Raw genomic sequence first — 22,291 nt, forward strand, 5'->3', positions numbered from 1 at the left:
TACTCAATAAAATCAGGCAAAAACCCGAATCGTATGATTTTTTTTACAAAATCACTAATTTTTTTCAGTCTTTATATGAAAAGCCCAATTTTTTTCAGATTTTTTTCAGATTTTTTTTCAGATTTTTGTCCAAAATAGTTGGATTTTCAGGCTAATTCCAGCGTAGACCACAGAAACTTCCAAATAGGATAAGGACCTCTCCCATTGACTTATATACAAGTTCGTCAGGTCTGAGATGACAGATTTTCAGATTTGGACTTTTTGCAGCTTCTGGGTATAATAAATCTCGAAAAGTTTTTTTTCACTAAAGGTTTAGATTTTCCAGTAAAAAAAGAAATTAAAATTTTCAAGTCTTTAACATTTGGACTTTAATAAATAACCCCCTTAATGTTTACATGATTTTCTAGTACACTTCAGGTATGGAGATCCAAATTACAGAAAGAACCGTTATCCGGAAAACCCAAGGTCCCGAGCATTCTGGATAACAGGTCCCATACCTGTACAACATTTATCTGGCCTCACTAGCTTCTTTTTGACTTTATGTGGTGGATGACACCTTGAATAAATGTGACATCTCTGAGCTGTATAAATGAAAATCATGAAATTATGGAATTAGTGCTTACTTTCTAGGGTCCCACCAACATTAAAACAAGGACTCTAACAACTTGCTCTTCTTGTTTTTCCCTGTTTATTCATAGTTTATTCATAGCAGACTATGTCAACAATAAGGAGTGAATGGGAGTCTCATGTCAAACACTGATAATTTTGAGTGTGACAATACGGGATTAGTAAAGGGAATGGAACATTTCAGTTAATAAGCAGGGCTGGCAGACCTTACTTTTTGGAAAAAAAAATATATAAGTATATTTAGAAGTAATGTTGTCTCTGTATCCAAAGTAAAGCAAAATAACTGTCTCTATGATCACTAGTATATACAGAGAGTTAAATAAAAAATCCTGATTCAGAAAAAAGACAGCTTACTTAAAAAACAATTACTCTACTAGCGGACTAACACTGCCAAGCTAATTGGACACTAATGCTGCAATTAAAGGAGAACTAAAGCTTGATTAAAGTCGATTAGAAATGTAGTACATTATGGGGCAGATTTATCAAGGGTCGAATAGTAAATTAGAATTTTCAAATCATTTTCTTGGTCAAAACTGACTAATTCGAACTGGGAATTCAAATTTTGGGTTCGAGATTTATCAAACCTTCAAATAATCAAATAATTCACAATTCGACTATTTGCCCCCTAAAACCTCCAGAGTTCATGTATAAGTCAATGGGAGAGGTCCAGTGACCCATTTGAAGATGGAGAAAAAACTCGATTTGAGTTTAGTGTAATTCAAATCGAATATGATTTGAGTTTTTGAGTCGAGTTCGTTCAAGTTTTAGACGTTCACATTTTTTCTTAAATAACCTCCCAATCGAATTTTGAGTATATTAAAATTTTATTAGTAAAAAAAAAAAATTCACATGAATTCGAAATTCGACCTTTGATAAATGGGCCTCATAATATGTTTTGGGTTTCTATAACAGCCCAAGGCAACTACATTCCTTCCAGTAAAGATCTGTGACTCCAAGGATGCCCCTGTAGTTCCCTATATTAAGCTCTGGGCTGCTGTGAGTTACTGAGCTTAGGAACTGATGCACAATATAATGAATATATACAGCGTCGGACTGGCCCGACGGGAAACCGGGAAAAAACCAGGTGGGCCCGACCCGTCATGGGCCCCCGCCGGGCCAGACCCCCAATCGTGGTATTTAAAAAAAAAAAAAAGCTGGAACGCCATGTCGTCTGCGCATGTGCACAGCAAGGGGGGCGGGGGGCCCTGGACAGCAGTCCCAGTGGGCCCCGGGCCCCCAGTCCGACACTGAATATATAAAATATAAATGTCACAATAGAAGGCTGAGGCTGATTAGTAAATATTGAAAACAAGAAAAAGCAGTTAAACCCCACACTACCTTACTAAAATTAATTGAGATCTAATTATATAAGTGCTTAGTGCTATTATAAACATATGCTTAGTTCTCAATCAACTTAGCACCAACATACAATTAATGATTCAATTAAAGTTTAAAAAGGTAAGATTTCAATAATAAGCTTTTTTTAAAAAAAGGGTTTGAAGGCTCGCCGACGCACGTTTCGCTTACACTTTATCAAATAAGCGTAAGCGAAACGTGTGTCAGCGAGCCTTCAAACCCTTTTTTTTTTAAAAAAAAAAAAAAAAAAAGCTTAGTATTGAAATTTTACCTTTTTAAACTTTAATTGAATCTTGGATCTAGCGCAGCATTCATTCCTTTTATTCTCTTTTATCTCTAAGGCACTGAGGATTTGTTGGTTTTATAGCAAAATTAGCTCTCCTTACAAGACAATTAAACGTAGTAACGAGACCACAGTCCTCAGTGTTCTGCCTTTCTCCCAAGTGTGGTGTCCCAGGGCTTAGAACAACGCAGCCAGTTTCTTCGGGACAACTCCACCTCTATACTATTTTCTAATTTCTAACTTTTATTCATGAATTGCTGACGCTTTATTTTTAATTGTTTGATACCATGAACTCACTTTAAAATTACAACTACAGCACTAGCACCTTATTTAATTCATATAAGAACCATGAACTTTTAGATTATTCATCAATTGTGTGTAGATAAATTTTACTGCGAGTCACATCACCTGATTTATAGCACTTTAATCTTTTTAATTACTTATATATAAGACAATCGATTGAAATACCATTAATTGTATATTGGTGCTAAATTGTTTGAGAACTAACCATATGATTATAATAGCACTAAGCACTTATATAATTAGATCTCAATTAATTTTAGTAAGGTAGTGTGGGGTTTTACTGCTTTTTCTTTTTTTTAGTATCCCTATTCTGGTTTATATACCTCTACACAGCCTGAAATTGGGTAATACAAGTGAGTGAACATTAATTACAAGTGAACTATATTTTTGTTTGCTGATTAGTAAATACTTATTGGTATGTGGCAGCTCAGGAACCAGCACAATTAGCATCAGAATTTATAGGGGAACTATCGTGAAAATGAAAATTTTGTATAAGCTTCCTCATACATATTTAGAATTACTTTCTAAATACAAGCAATTAAAAATTCTGCATTGTTTCTGAAATAACCAAGTTTACATTCGCTACTCCACTCTCAGCATCTGTTTCTCTTCATTCTGTCTTCTTGCAGCAGATAGGTGTCAGATGAATGACCCAATATATCTTATAGGGGGGGGGGGCTCCTTTCCTAGCAGATGTATTAGAGCTCACTCAAATAACTGATTCCAGTACAAACAAAATCTAACAAAATAACAGCCTTTTGCAAAAATCCTGCATGTAGAGAGACATGATGTCTATTGATTTAATACATCTTCTAGGCAAAAGAGGCTCGCCTATAAGATATATTGGATCTAACTGTCTCTGATTATCTGACACCCAATTCCTGCATGAAGACAGAATAAAGAGAAACAGATGCTGAGAGAGGGATAGTGAAGATAAACTTGATTATTTCAGAAACGGCACAGAATTTTAACTGATTATATTTAGAAAGTTTCTTATTTCAGTATGATGAAGCTAATATTAAAAATTTTTAATATTAAAATTAAATTTTCGCAATAGTTGCCCTTTAATAATCAGCCCTGTAACATCAACTTATATAACAGGCAAACCCCATTTTCTGCGGTATGATTTGCAATGACCCCTAAGCTTAGTTTCTCAACAGCTGCTCAAAGCTTACTGAGCATGTGTGTTTTGCAGACATAATCCAACTCCTGTGACAACTTTGGAGGCCTGGATTTCTACTATAGATATGCTTAATCTTTAGGCTGGTTGAATAAGTTTAATACATACAATATAGTATTTCTAGCCATATTCATTTTTAGGGTTTAGTTCTCATTTAAGCTTACACTCTTGAAGTGATGCCATTTTACCTCAAAGCCTATGCCATTGCATCTTCTTAAACATTTGCCAAACAAAGGCTAATTTGCGTCCATATTGGTGCATCACTCAGAAGGGTTGCAATTTAAAATGCATCTATAATTACACTGGACCTGGAAACGAATGCATTGTGGCATTGCGTGAAAATTGCACTTTGCACCTTATTAATAAATATGGTCTCCTATGTTTTAGACTGCCTTTTCCTTATGGAAGCTCACAGCTTTAATGCAAATATAAAATGATGAAAATAGTAATAAAGGTTTTTTTAATCCATAAGATTCTAGTAGAGTTTTCTGCTATAGCCACTTGCTAACCTTTTATTAATAACTGTAATTACCTGTCACTGAGCATGTCACAGAAATCCCCATCATTGGAAGTACTTCTGCGCTTTTCTCACTCTGATGTCGGACAGGATGATATTTTAGTCTTGAGTGTTATTCCCGTTTATGGGGACAGGAGAAAGCTTTTATTACTGAATAATTAGCTGTAAAGCGTTGTGAATAACAATTTTTTATTGCATGTGCTGTTTTTATTGTCTTTCCAGAGATAAAGCCGAAAAAGATTAGAACAATCAGCTAGGAAAGATGCTAGGAATCATGTTAGGAGGTGTTCATTGGTATTTATGTGGTGATCAACAGTGCAAACAGCAGTAGAGAATGTTGTATTTCTGCACTGCATTTAATACCACTATATAAACACGCACCATAGGATTTTCTGTGAGTCTCTACTGGAAGCACTTCTCATTATCTTCTTTATGAAGGAAACTCTGACTTGTCTGGACCATATCTCATTGTTAAACATGCTTCTAAGGATATGATGGGGTATACTGTATGCTATGACTTGTGGCCTTTTGTAATAGCAGTAAAATATTTTTCTTTGATAGCACAATTGGTTAGTGCACATGAGGATATTTAATAAAAATGATTCGGCCTGGAGTTACTGCATGATTTATGCCTGAATCAACATGGCAAAGTCTTCTAAAGGGAATATGGAAAATAACTTTGTGAGTATAGTAAATGTTAGATAATAGATACAGGTTTAGACCAGGTCCGGACTGAGAATTAAAATAGGTCCTGGCATTTCAGGTACACAGAGGCCCAATAAGCCCAAATAGAGATCCAAACAGCCCCCACCAGCCCACAAAATACTAACTTTCTATGGGACCTTATAGCAGTCCCTCTGGCATTTGCCAGAACCCACAGATTGCCAGTCCATGCCTGGCTGTGGTTTCATATCTGCTTCTGTGCTCCAGTTCTATGTTTTTTATGTGTATTCCAGGTACTCAGTACTGAGCACCAAAGTGAAACTATATAGAGAGGTTGAGTGTGTCTGGGAGGTCTCTAAACTAGTCTGCAAACATTGTTATGGGTTATAGAACAATTATAAAACATTGACCTGTATTAAAGGGGATTTAAAGGCAAATATAAAATATATCCCATTTTTACTTTCTTTAATGAAAAAGAAATCAATCTCCAATATACTTTAATTAAAAAATGTCTACCGTTTTTATTAGAAACCTGACTGTATGCAGTGAAATTCCCCCTTCGTTTTACTTGCTCTCACAGCTGCAGATACGAAACTTCAGATGGTCCCTTACTGCTCTGCACGGAAACGATCATACTGTCAAACTGCAGGGGGGAGCCCCCCACCTTACTTCCCTGACCTCAAGCAGCTTTGTTTGTTTCCCTGTAGAGCAGCCGTCGACTGTGTAGAGATTTATCTCCGCAGACCCAGAGCAGTCTGTATATTCTGATTATTAATTAGTCTTACTGTATTGACTTCTATGGCAGATATTATCTCACTTGTGCTGTTTTGATCATTTATGATAATCCCTAAGTTTAACCTCCCAACTGAAGCCCAGATCACACTGAGCATGTGCATGGTCTTGGTCTTGCAGAGATGTTTAACAACGTTACAAGATAATGACTCCCTGTGGCCAGCTTTGAAAACACAAATCATTTGTTTAATTAGGCTGGTGCAGTAAGTTCATGTTTATATTTAGTATCCAAAATACAGAGTTTCTAGCCTTATTCTATTTTAGTGCTTGTCCCCTCTTAATCATATGTATGGATATGGCTTGTGACGAAGGTAGGTGTAGATAACTGTTTGTGTCTAAATAAAATAGTTTTCTACTGAATGGCTAAAAGGTGGGGTGGCCCTATTAACGGGTTGTTTAAATTCATTGTTCATGATTTAGGTTGTTTATCCACTTAGAGGGCAAAATAGAAGCCATTAAATGTAAAGTCACTGTGAGTCATAGCCTCAATGCTGTAATGAAGTATTGCATCATAGTGTGAGTGGAATAATAAAGATAGAAAAAAACACAAGACCTAGCTAAATGGTTTGTTGGGCATACAATCAAATCATTTATATGCCAGCACTGACACAGTCACCATATTTGAATTGACCTGGGCACTTTGGAGATTCCAACAGGCACACTGAAATCAAGAGATTTTTTTCTTTTTTCAAATACAGGAAACTCAATTTTACATAACGTGATTTTAAGTTGCTTTTCCCTGTTTTTACATAATGTTTTCCCATGTTTTACACCAATGTTTTGTCCTGATATTCCCCAAAACAGCTGTTTGTTTACTGTGAATCTTATTATTAGTGGAATTAAGAGGTTTAAAATACTAACCAGATGCATACTTTGCCAGGATCCTGTCTGTAAGTTGTGAAGTTCAATTAGTCTGAACACTTTTTTTTTGCTTTACGTTATGTATGGTCAGAGAGGCCTTGCACGTGACCCCATAGTGTAACATTAATGCTGCAATGCTTAAAGGAATTGTTCAGTGTAAAAATAAAAACTGGGTAAATAGATAGGCTGTGCAAAACAAAAAATGTTTCTAATATAGTTAGTTAGCCAAAAATGTAATGTATAAAGGCTGGAGTGATTTAACAAGTCAGTCAGACACTACTTCCTGCTTTTCAGCTCTCTTGGTTTACACTGACTGGTTACCCTAGTTACCAGGCAGTGACCAATCAGTGACTTGAGGGGGGGGCACATGGGTCATATCTGTTGCTTTTGAATCTGAGCTGAATACTGAGGATCAATTACAAACTCACTGAACAGAAATGTACCATGTGGCCCCCCTTCAAGTCACTGACTAACTCAGAGTTATAGAGCTGAAAAGCAGGAAGTTGGATTCTGGCTGTTTTATTAGACATCCAGTCACTCCAGCCTTTATACATTACATTTTTGGCTAACTAACTATATTAGAAACATTTTTTATTTTGCACAGCCTATGTATTTATCCAGTTTTTCTTTTCACACTGAACTATTCCTTTAACCCTTGTTATTAACACAGTTATATTTCAAAGCAAAATAGACTCCTCTGCGTATATCTTTTGAGTACTTAAAGACTAAGGGGTCCGTTTACTAAAGTGCGTTAAAAATATTCGCACAATATATAGACAGAATTTTCGCCAAATATGTTATCGCCAGTTTACTAACCTGCGGTAAATATAAATTTGCGAATTTTCTTGCGCAAGAATAATTGTTCGCCAGTTATCGCATTTGCTGAAAATAACGCTACGTACACATTAACGCATGGTTTACTAAACAGCGAAATGTGCTAAAGACAAAATTAACGCCAGAATATTCGCAAACTTTTACCGCCACATATGAAGTGGCGTAAAAGTATTTTTTCTGCCAGAAAATTCTCAAGGGGCAGGAAATATCCCATAATAATGTTTTTTTTTTACCCATCATTCTTTGCTGACAGGAGAGAGATCTGTAGCTATTGCTGACAGGATGTTTTGGCTTCTGCTTCTATCTGGTGCAACAGCAGCAGTTTCAGCTCAGAGTCGTATTATTGGCAACGGCATCACAGTCCAAGGATTCGTCAGCCTCTACACTTTTTGGTTTCATTGGGATTGGCTACATTAAACTGTGCATTTCTATGAAGCAAAGAGATTGACTGGTATCATTTCCTATGATTCTATTGGCAGAAGAGTTTATATGATGCAGACATGTTTGATTGGTATTACTCTGGTGATGTTGTTGGATGGTATAATCATCAGTCAATAAAGTTTATAAGTTTTGAAGATGCATTTCTGGCCATAAATGTCACAGTAAAAATTGCCATAATAACCGCCATAAAACAAGACTATTTTATAGCATAAATATTCGCAAAAACGCAATTTTTCGCCAGAAAATTCGCAACTCGCTAAAATTACCGCTAACGTAAGCTGGTTCCTTAACGTAGTTACCGCAAGTGATCGCAATGACTTCTGAGCGCATCGCTGTTTAGTAAACTTAGTCGCTGCGAATATTCTGGCGTAAAAATATTCTCAGCGATAACATGCGGAAACTTAAAGTCAGATTTACCGCACTTTAGTAAACGGACCCCTAAGTTGCTTTAACACAATTCCGCGAATTTACATTTTCCTGGATTTTACTTTATTTTTCCTGGTCCCCTCACAAACATAAAATGGGGGTTCTGTTGTATCAACAGTAGAGGAATGGTAGCATCACATTACTTTATAACATGTAGTGATTCAGTGGAACAGTTCAGGAAGCTTGTGGAACTGGAACCTATTTCCTTCAGACATTTTTTTGACTATGATTATTTTGACATTTATTTGTATTTCCACTCACTAACAGAAGAAAACAAAGGGGTCAACTTTAAAATAGTGCAACAACCATTCATTAGTGCTATTGATATGGAGGAGCAATAGCAAATATATATAGATAGGAGTTAAATTGAACTACCTTTAGTCCCCAAAAAGTGTTTTCTGTAAAATCAGAAAATGTCCTCTTTGTATTCTAGTCTGAGAATGCATTACTGTACCTACTGAGCATAATGTTCAGTCTTAACTTCCCTTAATGGCCAGCTATGCACCATAGACTTAATGAAGACAGTAAATATGTTGTGCCATTATACTTAGATCTCTGTAGGGTAATGGCACTTCAGTTGTTTTCTGCCTTTAAATGTCATGTTCTAGCAGCCCAAATCTGCAGAACCAAACTGTCATTTGAATCACCTGCAATTGCTTGTGACTATTATGTGTTATACTACTATATGTGATCCATGTAAAATGGAAAGTTCAGTGAAATATATCACTAGTGATGGGCGAATTTGGAGCGTTTCGCTTCGGCAAAAAATTTGCGAATTTCCTGGGAAATGCGTGAAACAGCGAAAAATTAGTGAAACTGCGCCATTTTTGGCAAAATTGCGCCAACGTTCATTTTTTTTGACGCCGCCGAATTTTCGCGGTGGTTTCGCAAATTTATTCGCCAGCAGCGAATCACAGAAATTTGCGCCTGGCTAATAAATTCGCCTATCACTATATATCACTAACCTATAAATAATGAGATCACACAACGTAACCAGCACTGAACAAAGTTATCTAGCGAGCAAAACCGACTTGTTATGCATTGAGCTGCATTTTCGTTTCCTCCGCGCATCCTCTCGCCTATTTAAGCAAAAGACAACAGTGGATGACATGAAAAGTAAATTTTATTAAACATGTTTACATAACATGAGTTGGAAGTTCATTTAAAAGCACAGGGGAGTGTTAAGACAAGTGGTCAAAATAGAAAGATACTACCCAATTATTATTTGTTTGTTTTGGCCACTAAGACAGTACATAATCTATTAGTGCACCAGTGCTTCAGTTATTCCTGCTCAGCAGGTCAATCAGTAGTCTATCCTTGCCCTATGGAAATACGGGCATAATAGTTTCAGACTGTTTATTAACAAGAAATAATTCACTTGGTGCAGGCAGTATGTCTATGATTCAAAACCTAGTGTGTACACAATTTCTACATGTGTTACAGCCCCACAGTAGGAATCTACACCAAAATATTTATTCAAAGGATTTGGTCCGTACTACATTACAATTCCATAGGGTAAAAAATAAAGTCCATCTATAGACATTTAGCACCAGACCAAATCTCCCAGTCTGGCAAAAAAACGGCAAAATGTCTATAAGAAAAATGGATGGCTTTGATTTCTTGGTTATGTCGTTAGAATTACGAGCAAACTGTACAAGTACATGCAACACACTAGCTGGCCTATCTGGAACTAACACACATTATTTAGTCTCTTTTTTTTTTTGTGGTTTGTTTGTTTCTTTTTACAAAACTTGCATGCAGCTCTGAATAGCTCCAAGTCATGCTGCTCTGGTTTTGGGATCACAAAATGCAATGGGCCATAAAAGAAAGAAATGATGTCAATGCACTCTGCAGTATTGTCGGACATGTACAGAAAATCACTGTCAAGCCAAGAAATAACACGAGGAAATCCTAATTAATATGTGAGGGTTGTTTTTTTTTTCTCTCCAAAAAAAGTAAAATACATTGCATTAAAAAAAAGTCAAGCATTGTGCTTGCATCAGTCTCAAACAAATGTAAACTAAAATCGGATAAAAACATTAGTAAGTGCAGAACTGGGATTACCAGTGATTTTTTTTATTTTTATTTTATATAGCTCATACCATGCTCTATCCAGGACAGGTGACAGCGTCTTAAGCGACACATATCAAGGAAGCCTGGGTACAGCTCAAAGTGTCATATGCGCATCCCTATTATTAGTCAGTAATCCGGGATGGAAAAAATACACAAGTTTACACACAAAAACAAGTAAACCGATTGGCTGCAAAATGAAAACACTGTGACGGGTATATATATATAATTGAAGGAATGGACTCTTGCATCAAACTCGGCATTAGTTACAGAGAGACGTCGTCAGAACTCTCCCATGCAAAACATTGTGAACAGAAGTATCATTTATACCGCAATCCAAGATTTACAAACAAAATTCGATGGAACGGAGGAACAAAAATGTTTTCTGCTTATTTTATCCTCCTTTTTTGTGTGTATTTGTTTAACAAACATCCATAAATAGTCATGTATGCCACAATCCCCTGCATTGACACAAGCACTAACGCAAACAGCTTGGCAATTTTCGATTGGTTCAAAATGTGGTATGATGTTGGCAAAGAAATGATCCAGGTAGCATTGAAATAATGGCAGCATTCATAGCCAGTGTTGCGCTGCTATTCACTTTTGGTGTAAGAAGAAAAGATGGCCAAAGTGCGGGGGGTGGAAAAAGGCTTTGTTTCACAAGACTGCTGCTTTGCAGCAACTGCCTTTATTCCTAGCCCTGATGTCAGAGAATGGGGATGGGTTTTAGTGCAGAACAAACACTGTGCTCCAATGTTATTACAACATGCTTTATACTACACAAAATACATCTGTGGTTTTCAAAATGCGTTAACACTACATGAAAAAAGCAAGGTTATTTAACAGGACCGCACTACATAGCAGTGCTTCTCAAAGTCACTGTATTTCAGGCAGCTGGGAAAATTTATACAGAACAATATCCATCATTTAATTCTCTAATGCTCCTTTTTTTTTATTTTAATAAATCAATAAAAAAAAGGGCAAAAGCAAGTTTCTGTGAGGAGTATCACAAATGCTTTTGTATGAAATTGGCGGATTAACACATCGATAAAAAAAAATGGAACCAACAAGTATAAAAATGTTGAAATACCAATATGATAACACTGCTCATGTTCTGTAAAAATGTGTCGCAAACATTTTTTTAACAGAGTGAAAGCTTCCAGTTTGTAATTTAATGTCACCTTAGCCAACCCTCTTGAGCATGTGTGACTCTCATTAGGGCTTAACTGTTTTTCCATTTACAGTACGTATAATCTTATTTCTACCAATAAATATGGTTCTCTATGTTTTTTTTTTATTCTTATTCTTACACTTTTTTTTTTTTTTGGATCACTATTCCAGGCAAAAAAATAAGTGATTGTCTGTTCTCCAGCAATGCTTTTGATCATGTAAATATATTGTTCTGACTCTTTTATTGGGCATTAACATGGGGGTTATATCAGGTAAACTGCTTTCGAGTTCATTACGATCGTATGGAAGGAGGACCTGTAGAACTTTCAAGAGATGATTGGGAAGCCCTACGAGTAAGGGGTGTCAGCGTTGGATCCACCAATGACGAAGGCGGAAACAATTTATACCATCCAATCACCACACTTGATAGATCGAGTTCTTCCAAAAGAATCTGTGCAACACCCATAAAGGATTTGTGATCCATTCGACCATAGTCTCCCCAGACAATTACCTTTAAAAGAAAAAAAAGATATCTGAGTAGTACAATCACTTTCCGTTAATAATGAGAGAAAATTCTAAAATTCGCACTTTATGCATTGCGGCATATATAGTAGTGTATTATATACTGTATACTAGAAGACAACCACCTGACAAGCCATGTGGAGGGGGCACAGAAACTCAAGCAGAACTATTATCCCCACCCTCTCCCAATATACAATAGACATATGCACTCCAGTTAATTTCCACAATTTCCTGTTGTTAAAAGACCTGTTAAGCAGGAGAATGGTGTAAATTTGTTGAGCATTGTGAGAATATTGGGTGGAGAAGAGCTGACTACTGCAACATTGCTGCAATGGCACGTAGTCAGGATCAGAAATATAGAGGCTAGCAATGGAGACAGGCCTGGATTTGTGGAGAGGCCACCAAGGCCCGGGCCTAGGGCAGCAAGATTTTAGGGGGCGGCATGAAGCCCAACCACATCCACATTGGTTCAGAAACACTGGGGAGGCGCAGGACCAGTTCTCTGGTCCTGATGATGAAAATTTGATTGAATTAAAGGGAGGGGACGGGGCGATGAACGACAGCGGGCCTAGGGGCACCTGCTATGTAAATCTGGCCCTGAATGGAGAGATGGATATTGATTTCAGCATCAGTTACATTAACACATAACTTCATAATCATTGAAACCTCTAATCCGTAAAGCAATGTATATTGTAAATTTTCTTTAATTATGCATACATTTTACACTTATGTTTACAACCCAAATATTACATTTTCATTGTAACATAGTAAGTTAGGTTGAAAAAAAGACACACGGCCATCAAGTTCAACCTTTTTACTTTTTTTAACTTGCCTATCTGCCAGTTGATCCAGAGGAAGGCAAAACAAACCCATCTGAAGCCTCTCCAATTTGCCTCAGAGGGGGAAAAATTCCTTCCTGACTCCAAAATGGCAATCGGACTAGTCCCTGGATCAACTTGTACTATGAGCTATTTCCCATAACCCTGTATTCCCTTACTTGCTAAAAAGTAATCCAACCCCTTCTTAAAGCTATCTAATGTATCAACCTGTACAACTGGCTGATACATTAGATAGCTTTAAGAAGGGGTTGGGTCGCTTTTTAGCAAGTGAAGGAATACAGGGTTATGGAAGATAGCTCATAGTACATTTATAACAAATAGTTAGCTATTTAAAGAGCAGGGTGTCATTTTATTTCAGGCAGTGACGGATTCATGACGTGTGGGGCCCTAGGCTACATCCACACAGAGAAATAAAGAATAACTCTTAATTTAGGGGGTAGTCCAGTTTGCCAGTCCATACAGGGCAACAGAAGCTCTAGGACTTTGCCACAGTTCCCAAAACACTATAGGAAAATTATTCAAGGAAATGTCCTGGAAGCTACTAAATATAAAAGTCAAAGAGTATCTTTATTTAATAGACATAGTAAAAAAAATGGTACATACTGATCCTCCAATGATCCACTCAGTGGCTTCCGGGACATTTCCTTGAATAAATATATATCCACACAGAGCCCCTATTTATTAAGGTGAGCAGCAGTTTAATCAAATATACAGGTGTTGATTAAACATTTTTTTAAATTTTACCTGAAGGACCTTCCCATGTGGACTTTCTTCAAAAGCCAAGTTCTGTTGGTAAAGAGGGTCCAGGGTTTTCCGTGCAATTCTTGTCTTTTTCTTGGCTACACACGCTCCATTTTCTAAAAGATATACCTTTACATAAGGAGCTGAAATAAAAGGTAAAAATAAGATAAGAAAATAAGATTTGTTTAAATGGATTTGCTACAGTTTGCTACAGTTATTACTATACTGCATATTGCCCTTTTCACTCTCCACGATGGCTCTATGACTCACTGGAATAAAATGATGGCTCTGATGCAATCCATAAATTATGAAAACTAAAATGTAATGGCAGTGCCACTGCTAGGTGATAGCTAAAGCTCTAAGGATCATAGGGACACCCAAATGATCTACAGGTAACTGGGCTGTATAAGCTGCAAGAATAAAACTGCATGATGGGAGATACAAGCAATAATAAAAGAAGCTCTATTTCGAACTAAGAAAGCTGGGCACTTGAAATGCTGCTCTAGTGTCTAGTCCTTAACCTCTCTCACTTGTACAAAAATAATGGTATTTATCAGTTGTTAAACTATATGTATAGTCAGAGACGTTCAGATGGAAGCAATTTTGGGTCGCCAAAAATATATCGAACAATGCTTTAGTTGATTTTTGATTGTATTTAACAGCTATTCTACAGCTATATGCCAGGTTTAATATATAAATTGTTTTAGGCTTTGTTTTTGTTTTATGTAGTTTAACTTTGGTTTAGAATAACCAAATAATGCTGTTTATAGCTGTGAGTTTTGGCAGTGATGAAATGCCTTGTATGTTGTATACTTTACATGGAAAATACATTAAGGAACAGTAGCACCAAAATATGAAAGCGGTTTAAACTAATTAACATGTACAAGTTACTTAACAAACAACAGATAAAACACCATTGTATTGGACAGGGCTTATCTGTTATCTGCTAAGTATCCTGTACCTTTTCTCCTTTTTCCAGCTTGAATGGCTGCCCCCATGGCTACACAGCAGCTTATTTATATAAACCATATTAGTCTTTCTGAAGCAAACACTCCAGTTTTACCAGTGCAATGGGACAGTACATTATATTTTAATTACTTTTACAGTATATACTTTCAGTTTTTGATGCTACTGGTCCTTTAAAAACAGAAGAGTCGGAGGTACCATAAAATGAATAGTCAGAGTTGAAGGATTTATGTACGAACCTCATAGCCCTGTTGCTGACATAGAGATTTGTTTTTATTGTATCAACTTCAATGTTTTGTCTATGAGTGAATGGATGTCAATATCAAGAATACTTTAAGTTAAAAAAAAGTGCAGAAAAGTGTGGTACAAATTCTATTTCAACTCTAACGTGTGACCATTCTCAAGACTTTTGCATTATTATCTGGTGCATCCCTAACGCCAAAAATATCCTTGTTGAAATATGGCCTGTATACTCTGCATACAGTATGTCACAAGCAAGAGTCTATATAGTCTAAGATATTGGGAAAAGGTTAATATACATTAACACATTACAATAAACCTACAACTCTTATACTCTTAAATTCTTATATAACATTTTGTGCTTTGTTCTGGCTTGCTTGGGCATTGTTGTCCATAAAACAATCTGCTGGATTATAGTTCGTTTTCTAACTAACTGCAATCAATTAAATGAATTAGGGTCACTTTCTCCACTAGACTGTCTACTAGTTTGCACTACATGTTGGAAGTTGTCTCTAGTGCTGTCCAAGAATTATTAGAAATGCTGACCATGAATATAAAACATGTTTTAAGCAAGCATTTAATGAAAAAGGAGAAGATGCCTAAAATAACATAAAAATTTGCAAATTTGACATGTGAGAGAAGAACTTTGGCCATACGGAATGATTTATGTTACAGGGTTTTAAATGTAATTGAGAGGTTATTTTTAAAAGCACCCTTGAGCCTTGAGTCCCAACCAGAAAATATTTTAGCTGATATCTGGCAAATCTATGATTGCTTTAGAAAGTACAAACAGTGCAGTGGGAATAGAAAAGGATTTTTAAAGCCATTGTAATCTAAAGGAACAATAAAGAGTTATGTGTGTTTATACAGGAGTGATGACACAGGCTAATGGCAAAACATCCTTAATAGCTGCTGTCGTCTTTTAACTTTTCTATCTTTCTTTCCTGAAAGCATAACTGATGGGAGAACAGGCTACCAAATACTCCCCAAGACTTTTTTATTACCAAATTTATCAAATAAGCAAAGAGCGACAAGAAAAATTCTTCTGTTCTAGGTATATATTCTGTTTTCTGAAGTGGATCCACCTCGAGTACTTGCTCAATTGATTTTAATCTGATCCACCTGTGTGTGCACTCACACAGCAGATCGTATGTGGGTGTCAGCTCAAATACGTGAAAGGAGGCATCTCTGGTCTGATCTCTGCTGCGTGCACACGCTGATGGATCAGATTCAAATCAATTGAGCAGGGACGCGGAGCAGATCCACATTTCTCAGTCAGCAAAAATATGCAGGCTCGGAATAGTGGAGCCCTTCAGCCCGTGTGCCCACAGCCTAAAAAGTAATATGAATAAAGGAACCACCAATATACAGCAAAAAACCTATTTGCTTAATCCGTTTAAAGGGGTGGGTTATTGTTGGCATCATTATATAAAAATATATTTGGCAATCAATTCTTGACTAAATCCATGTCTAAAATAGTTTTGTACTGACAAGGACAAATAATAACTAATAATAAAATATGGCCCGTTGTTAGCTATCTATAAAATGTTCCTGTTATTTCATTGCCTTTTAAGAAACTGCTTAGTGAAATGACCTCGTCCCCTATCTTTTTGCACCCTGATGAAGCATGAACATTTTGAGCTTTTCAGAAAAGCAACATTGGATAGCAGTTGAGTGCCTCACAAGGGCATAGAATCAACATTCATTTCGACATTACCAGACAAAATATGAGGTATTTTAAAAGGCCAATATACTGTACACTAAGGGGCCGATTCACTAAGGGTCGAATATCGAGGGTTAATTAACCCTCGATATTCGACTAGGAATTAAAATCCTTCGACTTCGAATATCGAAGTCGAAGGATTTAACGCAGATAGTTCGATCGTAACTATCCAACAATCGAAGGAATATCCTTCGATCAAAAAAAGTTAGGCAAGCCTATGGGGACCTTCCCCATAGGCTAACATTGACTTCGGTAGCTTTTAGATGGCGAACTAGGGGGTCGAAGTTTTTTTTAAAGAGACAGTACTTTGACTATCGAATGGTCGAATAGTCGAACGATTTTTACTACGAATCCTTCGATTCGAAGTCATAGTCGTAGTTGAAGGTCGAAGTAGCCCATTCGATTGTCGAAGTAGCCCAAATAAAAACTTCAAAATTCGAAGTTTTTTACCTTCAAATCCTTCACTCGAAGTTAGTGAATCGGCCCCTAACATTATGTAACCAATAGTATACTGACAGATTTTTGCACCTCTTCTACACTGCTTCCAATATGACCAACATCTTTTGGAACATTTCCTGCTGAGTTCCAAGCTGTCTCCAGAAGCAATAAGGATTTGTAGGGAGAGAGCACATTTTTATGGGTGATCAAAGGCAACCAAATAGAACATTATCATGTGCAATGCCCAGTGTCAACTGGATTGGTGTAGTTTTATCAGTCTGTGCGATACATTATAAAAGCTATACTTTTGTAATGAAAACAATAAGCAGAGTGCATTTTAAAATCAAGGCAATGGAGATCAGGCTGGACTGTGCACTGCACCTTCTTTACTGTTAAAGAATCATTAAAGGACAAGGAAAGGCAAAAAAATAAAATCCCATTTCTACTTTCTTTAATGAAAAAGAAACCTATCTCCAATATACTTTAATTAAAAAATGTGTACCGTTTTTATAAGAAATAGTATAGCTAGCTATCAGTGACCGGATGTCTCGTGTTAACGTTATTATATAATGACAAAAAAGTCTTTTTGTATCATGCAGATTTATTAATGACAATAATAACTTTCTTTTCCTCACCTGGAGTTGATTTAGAGCCTGGCTTTTGTATTAAACCTCTTGCTCGTATAACTTCCACTTCTAACTGCCCCTTTTTATCTACCATTCCAATCTGAATATCCCCTGAAAAAAAACATTTTATTATTTATAGCCATTACAGCAGTTTACAGTGAAGAAAAGGGCCACATTAGTTAATGAGATCCAAACATTCTCAAACCACCAGTAAGGAACAAGTATAAAAACAGTTTTTTATGGAAGCTGGAATCAAAAAAACACTTTGTATTAGATGCTATGTGGATACAGAACTTAAATATACGGTCTGTTTGATGTTTCTTGAATAATAACGCAACACATGTTACGATTTATCATATATAAATACTTCTACTGCTTTCATTTTTATAATCATAATTCATTAAGTTCTCATACAGGCAGTTCTTGCTTAGAAAAGTTTATGCATTTGTCCTCCTGTTTCAAACAACAAAATATGTCAAAAAGCAGCTCCTTCTTACCCATTGCTGGAGTTGCTAACGTTTGTCTGCCTACAAGTTGTGCTGGTCCTAGTCCATCCAGAAAATCGCTGAATTGGCTATCAACCCCCAATCTCACCCCTGGAAAAATTAAACTGCCAAGGAAAAACAAACACATTAATATTTTGAGTTATGCACAGAAATAATTTTATTATGTAACAATTCATTCAAACTCTTGTTAGCGTCACCGTTTTTGACTGGTGCTCATTGCAAATAGTTCTGTGAACAGCTATGCCTCATATAAAAGCACCTAAAAAGCATAATAATACTTATAATCATAAATAAAAGCAGAAAGATGAGGGCCTTGTATTTAGGGGGTTATTTACTAAGCTCCAAATACGCGAACATTTTTTTGTGTTATAATAGGCTTTTAAAAAAAAATCAAAACATTTTTGGAATTTATTAAACCCTGAGAGCTAAAAAGCTTGCATTTAAAAACACAGCATTTCAAACCTGTCGAGATAGCATAAAAGTCAATGGGAACAGTCCCATTGATTTTTGGTTGTGTCGGGGGTTTTGGGCAATTTCATGATGTTTTCGGAGCTTGCGGGTGAAAACTCTGAAAAATTCAGAGTTTTCGGGGAAAATCGTGAAAATGAGAGCTTTTCCCGCAAAGGTAATTTTCAGGTAAATGTAATAATAAATAAGCACTTAAAAACCCGAGCGGCTTAGATCGGAGTTTGTAGCAGCCGATATTGAGATAAATTTGGACCTTGATAAATAACCCCCGTAATGTCAGTCAATAAATAGAGAGTTCATAGGGGCTTATTTGCCTTCAGTGATCTGTGGAATGATCTGCCAACTATACCTCCTTCATGCCAAATGATTGCTGTCAAAATCACAGTGAGGGGGCCCCAAGCACAGATGTTTGTAAAAAATAAATAGCCAATGGCAACTTTATGCAAATAAAACATTTAAATGAAATATAGAAATGTCCTGCCCCACTTCTGAGGTCCTTTAGCTCATAATTCTGCATTTAGTATATGCAAGTTCAGAGTGCTACTCAAGGATTTAGAGTATCTCAGGACCTTTCATCTGCTGTCATCAACAGTAATATTATATCACCGGCAAAGTCCAGTCCAATAGCTTTCTATCTATGCTTTTTTTTCATATTTTAGAAAGATTTATAGCAATCACTAGAGTGAGAATTAATTGAAAATGTAATGAGTTAATTAATTACACATGCCTTCATTTACAACCTGGTCAGACAAATGCCAATTAATCAGGCTGATTCATAGTAACTTATTCTGCTTACTTCATACATTTTTTTCTCAAAATGAACTGTTCCTCCATCTGTTAAGATACGCTGCATACAATATAAAACTGTCCAATTATCTTTGATGAAACTGCCATTTTGGAGCTTCACTATTATTGTTTTGCACAGGCAATGTATTTAAATACATTTTCACACAAGAGTATAGCTTTGTAAGGTTTTTACATGAAATGAAGACTACCTCCTCATACTTTGAATGATTTATTTTTCTCTGATTGCCATCTTGGAGTAAGGAAGGAATTTATTCCCCCTCTGCATCAAATCAGAGAAGCTTTGGTTGGATTTATTGCCTTTTTCTAGATCAGTGATGCCCAACCAATGGCTCGTGAGCAACATGTTGCTCACCACACCCATTGATGTTGCTCACAGCAACATTAAAGTAAGTGCTCATTTTTATATTCCTGGTATGAAGGTACGCTTTGGAAGCATAAATAAATAGGGTTACTCCAAACAGAGCATTTTTCAATGTTGTAATTCAATTTTTTTGTAATAAAACTGAAAACTTACTGAAACTTCAATGTTCAAAATATATTAAGCACAAAAAAATAAAATAAAAAATATATAAAAATATATACATATACAGAACACAAACACACACACACACACACACACACATATAACTTTGAGAAATGCTAGAGTGCTAGACGAAACTTTAGTTGTTTTTTGATCCAATAAACACTTGAAAATTTCTTTTAAGACCTGTGAGTGCAAGCTCCATCTGTATGGAGGAGCACTCAAACAGCTTACCTGGGTATAGGTACATTGTATAGCAATAACAATAAAAGGACTGCACTCAACAGGAATATTTTCCTTTTTTTATTGTATTATTTTTTTGTTTTTTTTGCAATAATTTATCTATCTATCTATCTGTCTGTCTGTCTGTCTGTCTGTCTGTCTGTCTGTCTGTCTGTATATCTATCAGTTAATTTTACTGATATTTGTATTAAACATGTTATAACCTTATGTTAGTTGCAGAAATATGTTGGCAGCACTTTATGCCAGTGAATGATTGGTACATATATGTCATATGTTAAAGAGACACTATCATTTCAAAGGTGTTTTACATGAATGGTCCTTACCATGAGTGGGTTACAAATTGTAGTTAGATGATGTTCCAGCAATTAAAAAAGGGTAGGGCTTACAGAAGTTTAATTCTTCATTTGTATTACTGGAAGCAGTGGTCAGCTTCCATTGGGTGTTCTCATAGGAAACTACGATCAATCTATTTTTGGGATTAGGCATACACAGAATGTTTCAGGATGGATTTGACCAAATCTCAAACGGAACCTTGTTTTGTATTTGCAAATTAGGGAACAGACAGGGGAATGAAAGTCTGCGCGTAGAAAATTTTTTTGATCCCCTTAATTACGTTAACTAAAATGAAATGATTTTAAGACATCCCTAATGTAAGACCCTGGCTTTTTAAAATTGCCCTTCTCATTTAACCAGTCTTCAGGACTTCATAATAAAGGAAAACATATCAAACACTTGTCAGTCTCTAGATATGTATTCTGAACTGGCTGTGGCGATCTTCAAGAAAACCATTCTCATTTCACATCTGAGGTCTCTGTCCAAAGTCCCATCAGCAATTACTTCGAAACTAAATGGTTGAGCCTATTCCCATTGCAAAGGATATACTTATTCTTACGTGCCTAACAGTATGAGGGTTAAAAATAAAATTAAGTCTAAAAGCCTAAAATTCCCTTGGCCCCTACAGCATTGCAGATTTTATTTCCTTTTCTTTTTTGCATTGGAGTTTTTATCAGTTTATATAAGAGTTTTATGCTAAGTCAATGTGTTGAACCTAAATGAATATAAATGTATATATTCATTTACAATCCCTGACATCATATGAAAGAACCCAGTTGCAGGAATGCAGAACAGATAATTGTATCATTACTTACTTGCCCTCTGAGCTGTAACTGTTAATACTCCCATCTGTTGACTCTCGGCTCGGCTGCCGAACCATCCGACTTCTCATTTCTGCTGCCATGCCTGTTTCTGTGCTTCTTTGAATAGTACTTTTTAATTTCTTGTTGCCAGAATCTATAAAGATAAATTGCATTGTACTGAGATTAATACCCATACCCCCTCCTCCTGCCTGACACTGTTAAACATTTCTGCTGAATTAATACAGAAGCAAATGGTAAATGTGTTAGTTTTCCATCTGTAATATTTCTCTGCAGAGTAAACAAAAGCACAATGGCACATTATGAATTAACTCATTTTAAGTTAAGTAATATCTCTTTCCATGAATAATTTATCGGGGTTATATTAATTCTTTTAATATGACCACAGCGGGAAGCAGCCTGTGAGCACTGACAGGATTGACGGCACCTGCAGGATTATTTTGCGGAAAGATTGCCTGTCCAAACGTATTTGTGCAGAGTATAGCTATTAAGGTGTTCCAATTGTTTAAGGTTCAGCCATTTAATTTGTAGATTTAATTTAAAGTATTTACAAGCATCCTGTTTTTCAAACTATTTGCAAGTGCAAATCTGTATTTATATAACTATGTGTATGTATATATATATATATATATATATATATATATATATATATATATGTATATATAGATTTATATTTAGCTGTAGCTGTACAAACATCAACACTAACAGGTTAGGGAAACATAATACATACAATGCAATAAATATAGTTGCAAATTAGTGTATTAGCGTTATTACATTGAAAAGTGCAAGGGACCCCTCAACCTCCTGCAGAATTCAAAACAAGTGCAGACTTTTGTCTGTATAAAACCAAACTAAAGTTATAATAACACCTTGTTGCCTGGTGACATGCAGGATAATAGCATCTCCATTTTGCTGTAGCTACATGATTAATGAACCAGTTTAAGTAACAGAGAACCTGAAAGGCAGATGTGTCCA

The 22,291-nt window shown here is 36.1% G+C and overlaps 1 protein-coding gene across 16 annotated transcripts in view; it reads right to left on the bottom strand.

Annotated features, from left to right (window-relative positions):
* Positions 1-9,388: 9,388 nt before the first annotated feature.
* LOC108704156 (regulating synaptic membrane exocytosis protein 1) overlaps positions 9,389-22,291 on the bottom strand; it is a 203,831-nt gene continuing 190,928 nt past the window's right edge. For all 16 annotated transcript variants that reach the window (XM_018240564.2, XM_041563146.1, XM_041563135.1 and 13 more), the window contains 5 exons: positions 21,311-21,452; positions 18,116-18,228; positions 17,628-17,729; positions 13,629-13,768; positions 9,389-12,034 (listed from right to left, as the gene is read on the bottom strand). In XM_018240564.2, coding sequence (XP_018096053.1) covers positions 11,816-12,034; positions 13,629-13,768; positions 17,628-17,729; positions 18,116-18,228; positions 21,311-21,452 — 716 coding nt within the window. In that variant the 3' untranslated portion in view covers positions 9,389-11,815. The remainder of the gene's footprint in view (positions 12,035-13,628; positions 13,769-17,627; positions 17,730-18,115; positions 18,229-21,310; positions 21,453-22,291) is intronic.

The sequence above is a fragment of the Xenopus laevis genome, chromosome 5L (assembly GCF_017654675.1).
Source record: "Xenopus laevis strain J_2021 chromosome 5L, Xenopus_laevis_v10.1, whole genome shotgun sequence".
In the NCBI taxonomy this organism is placed as follows: Eukaryota; Metazoa; Chordata; class Amphibia; order Anura; family Pipidae; genus Xenopus; species Xenopus laevis.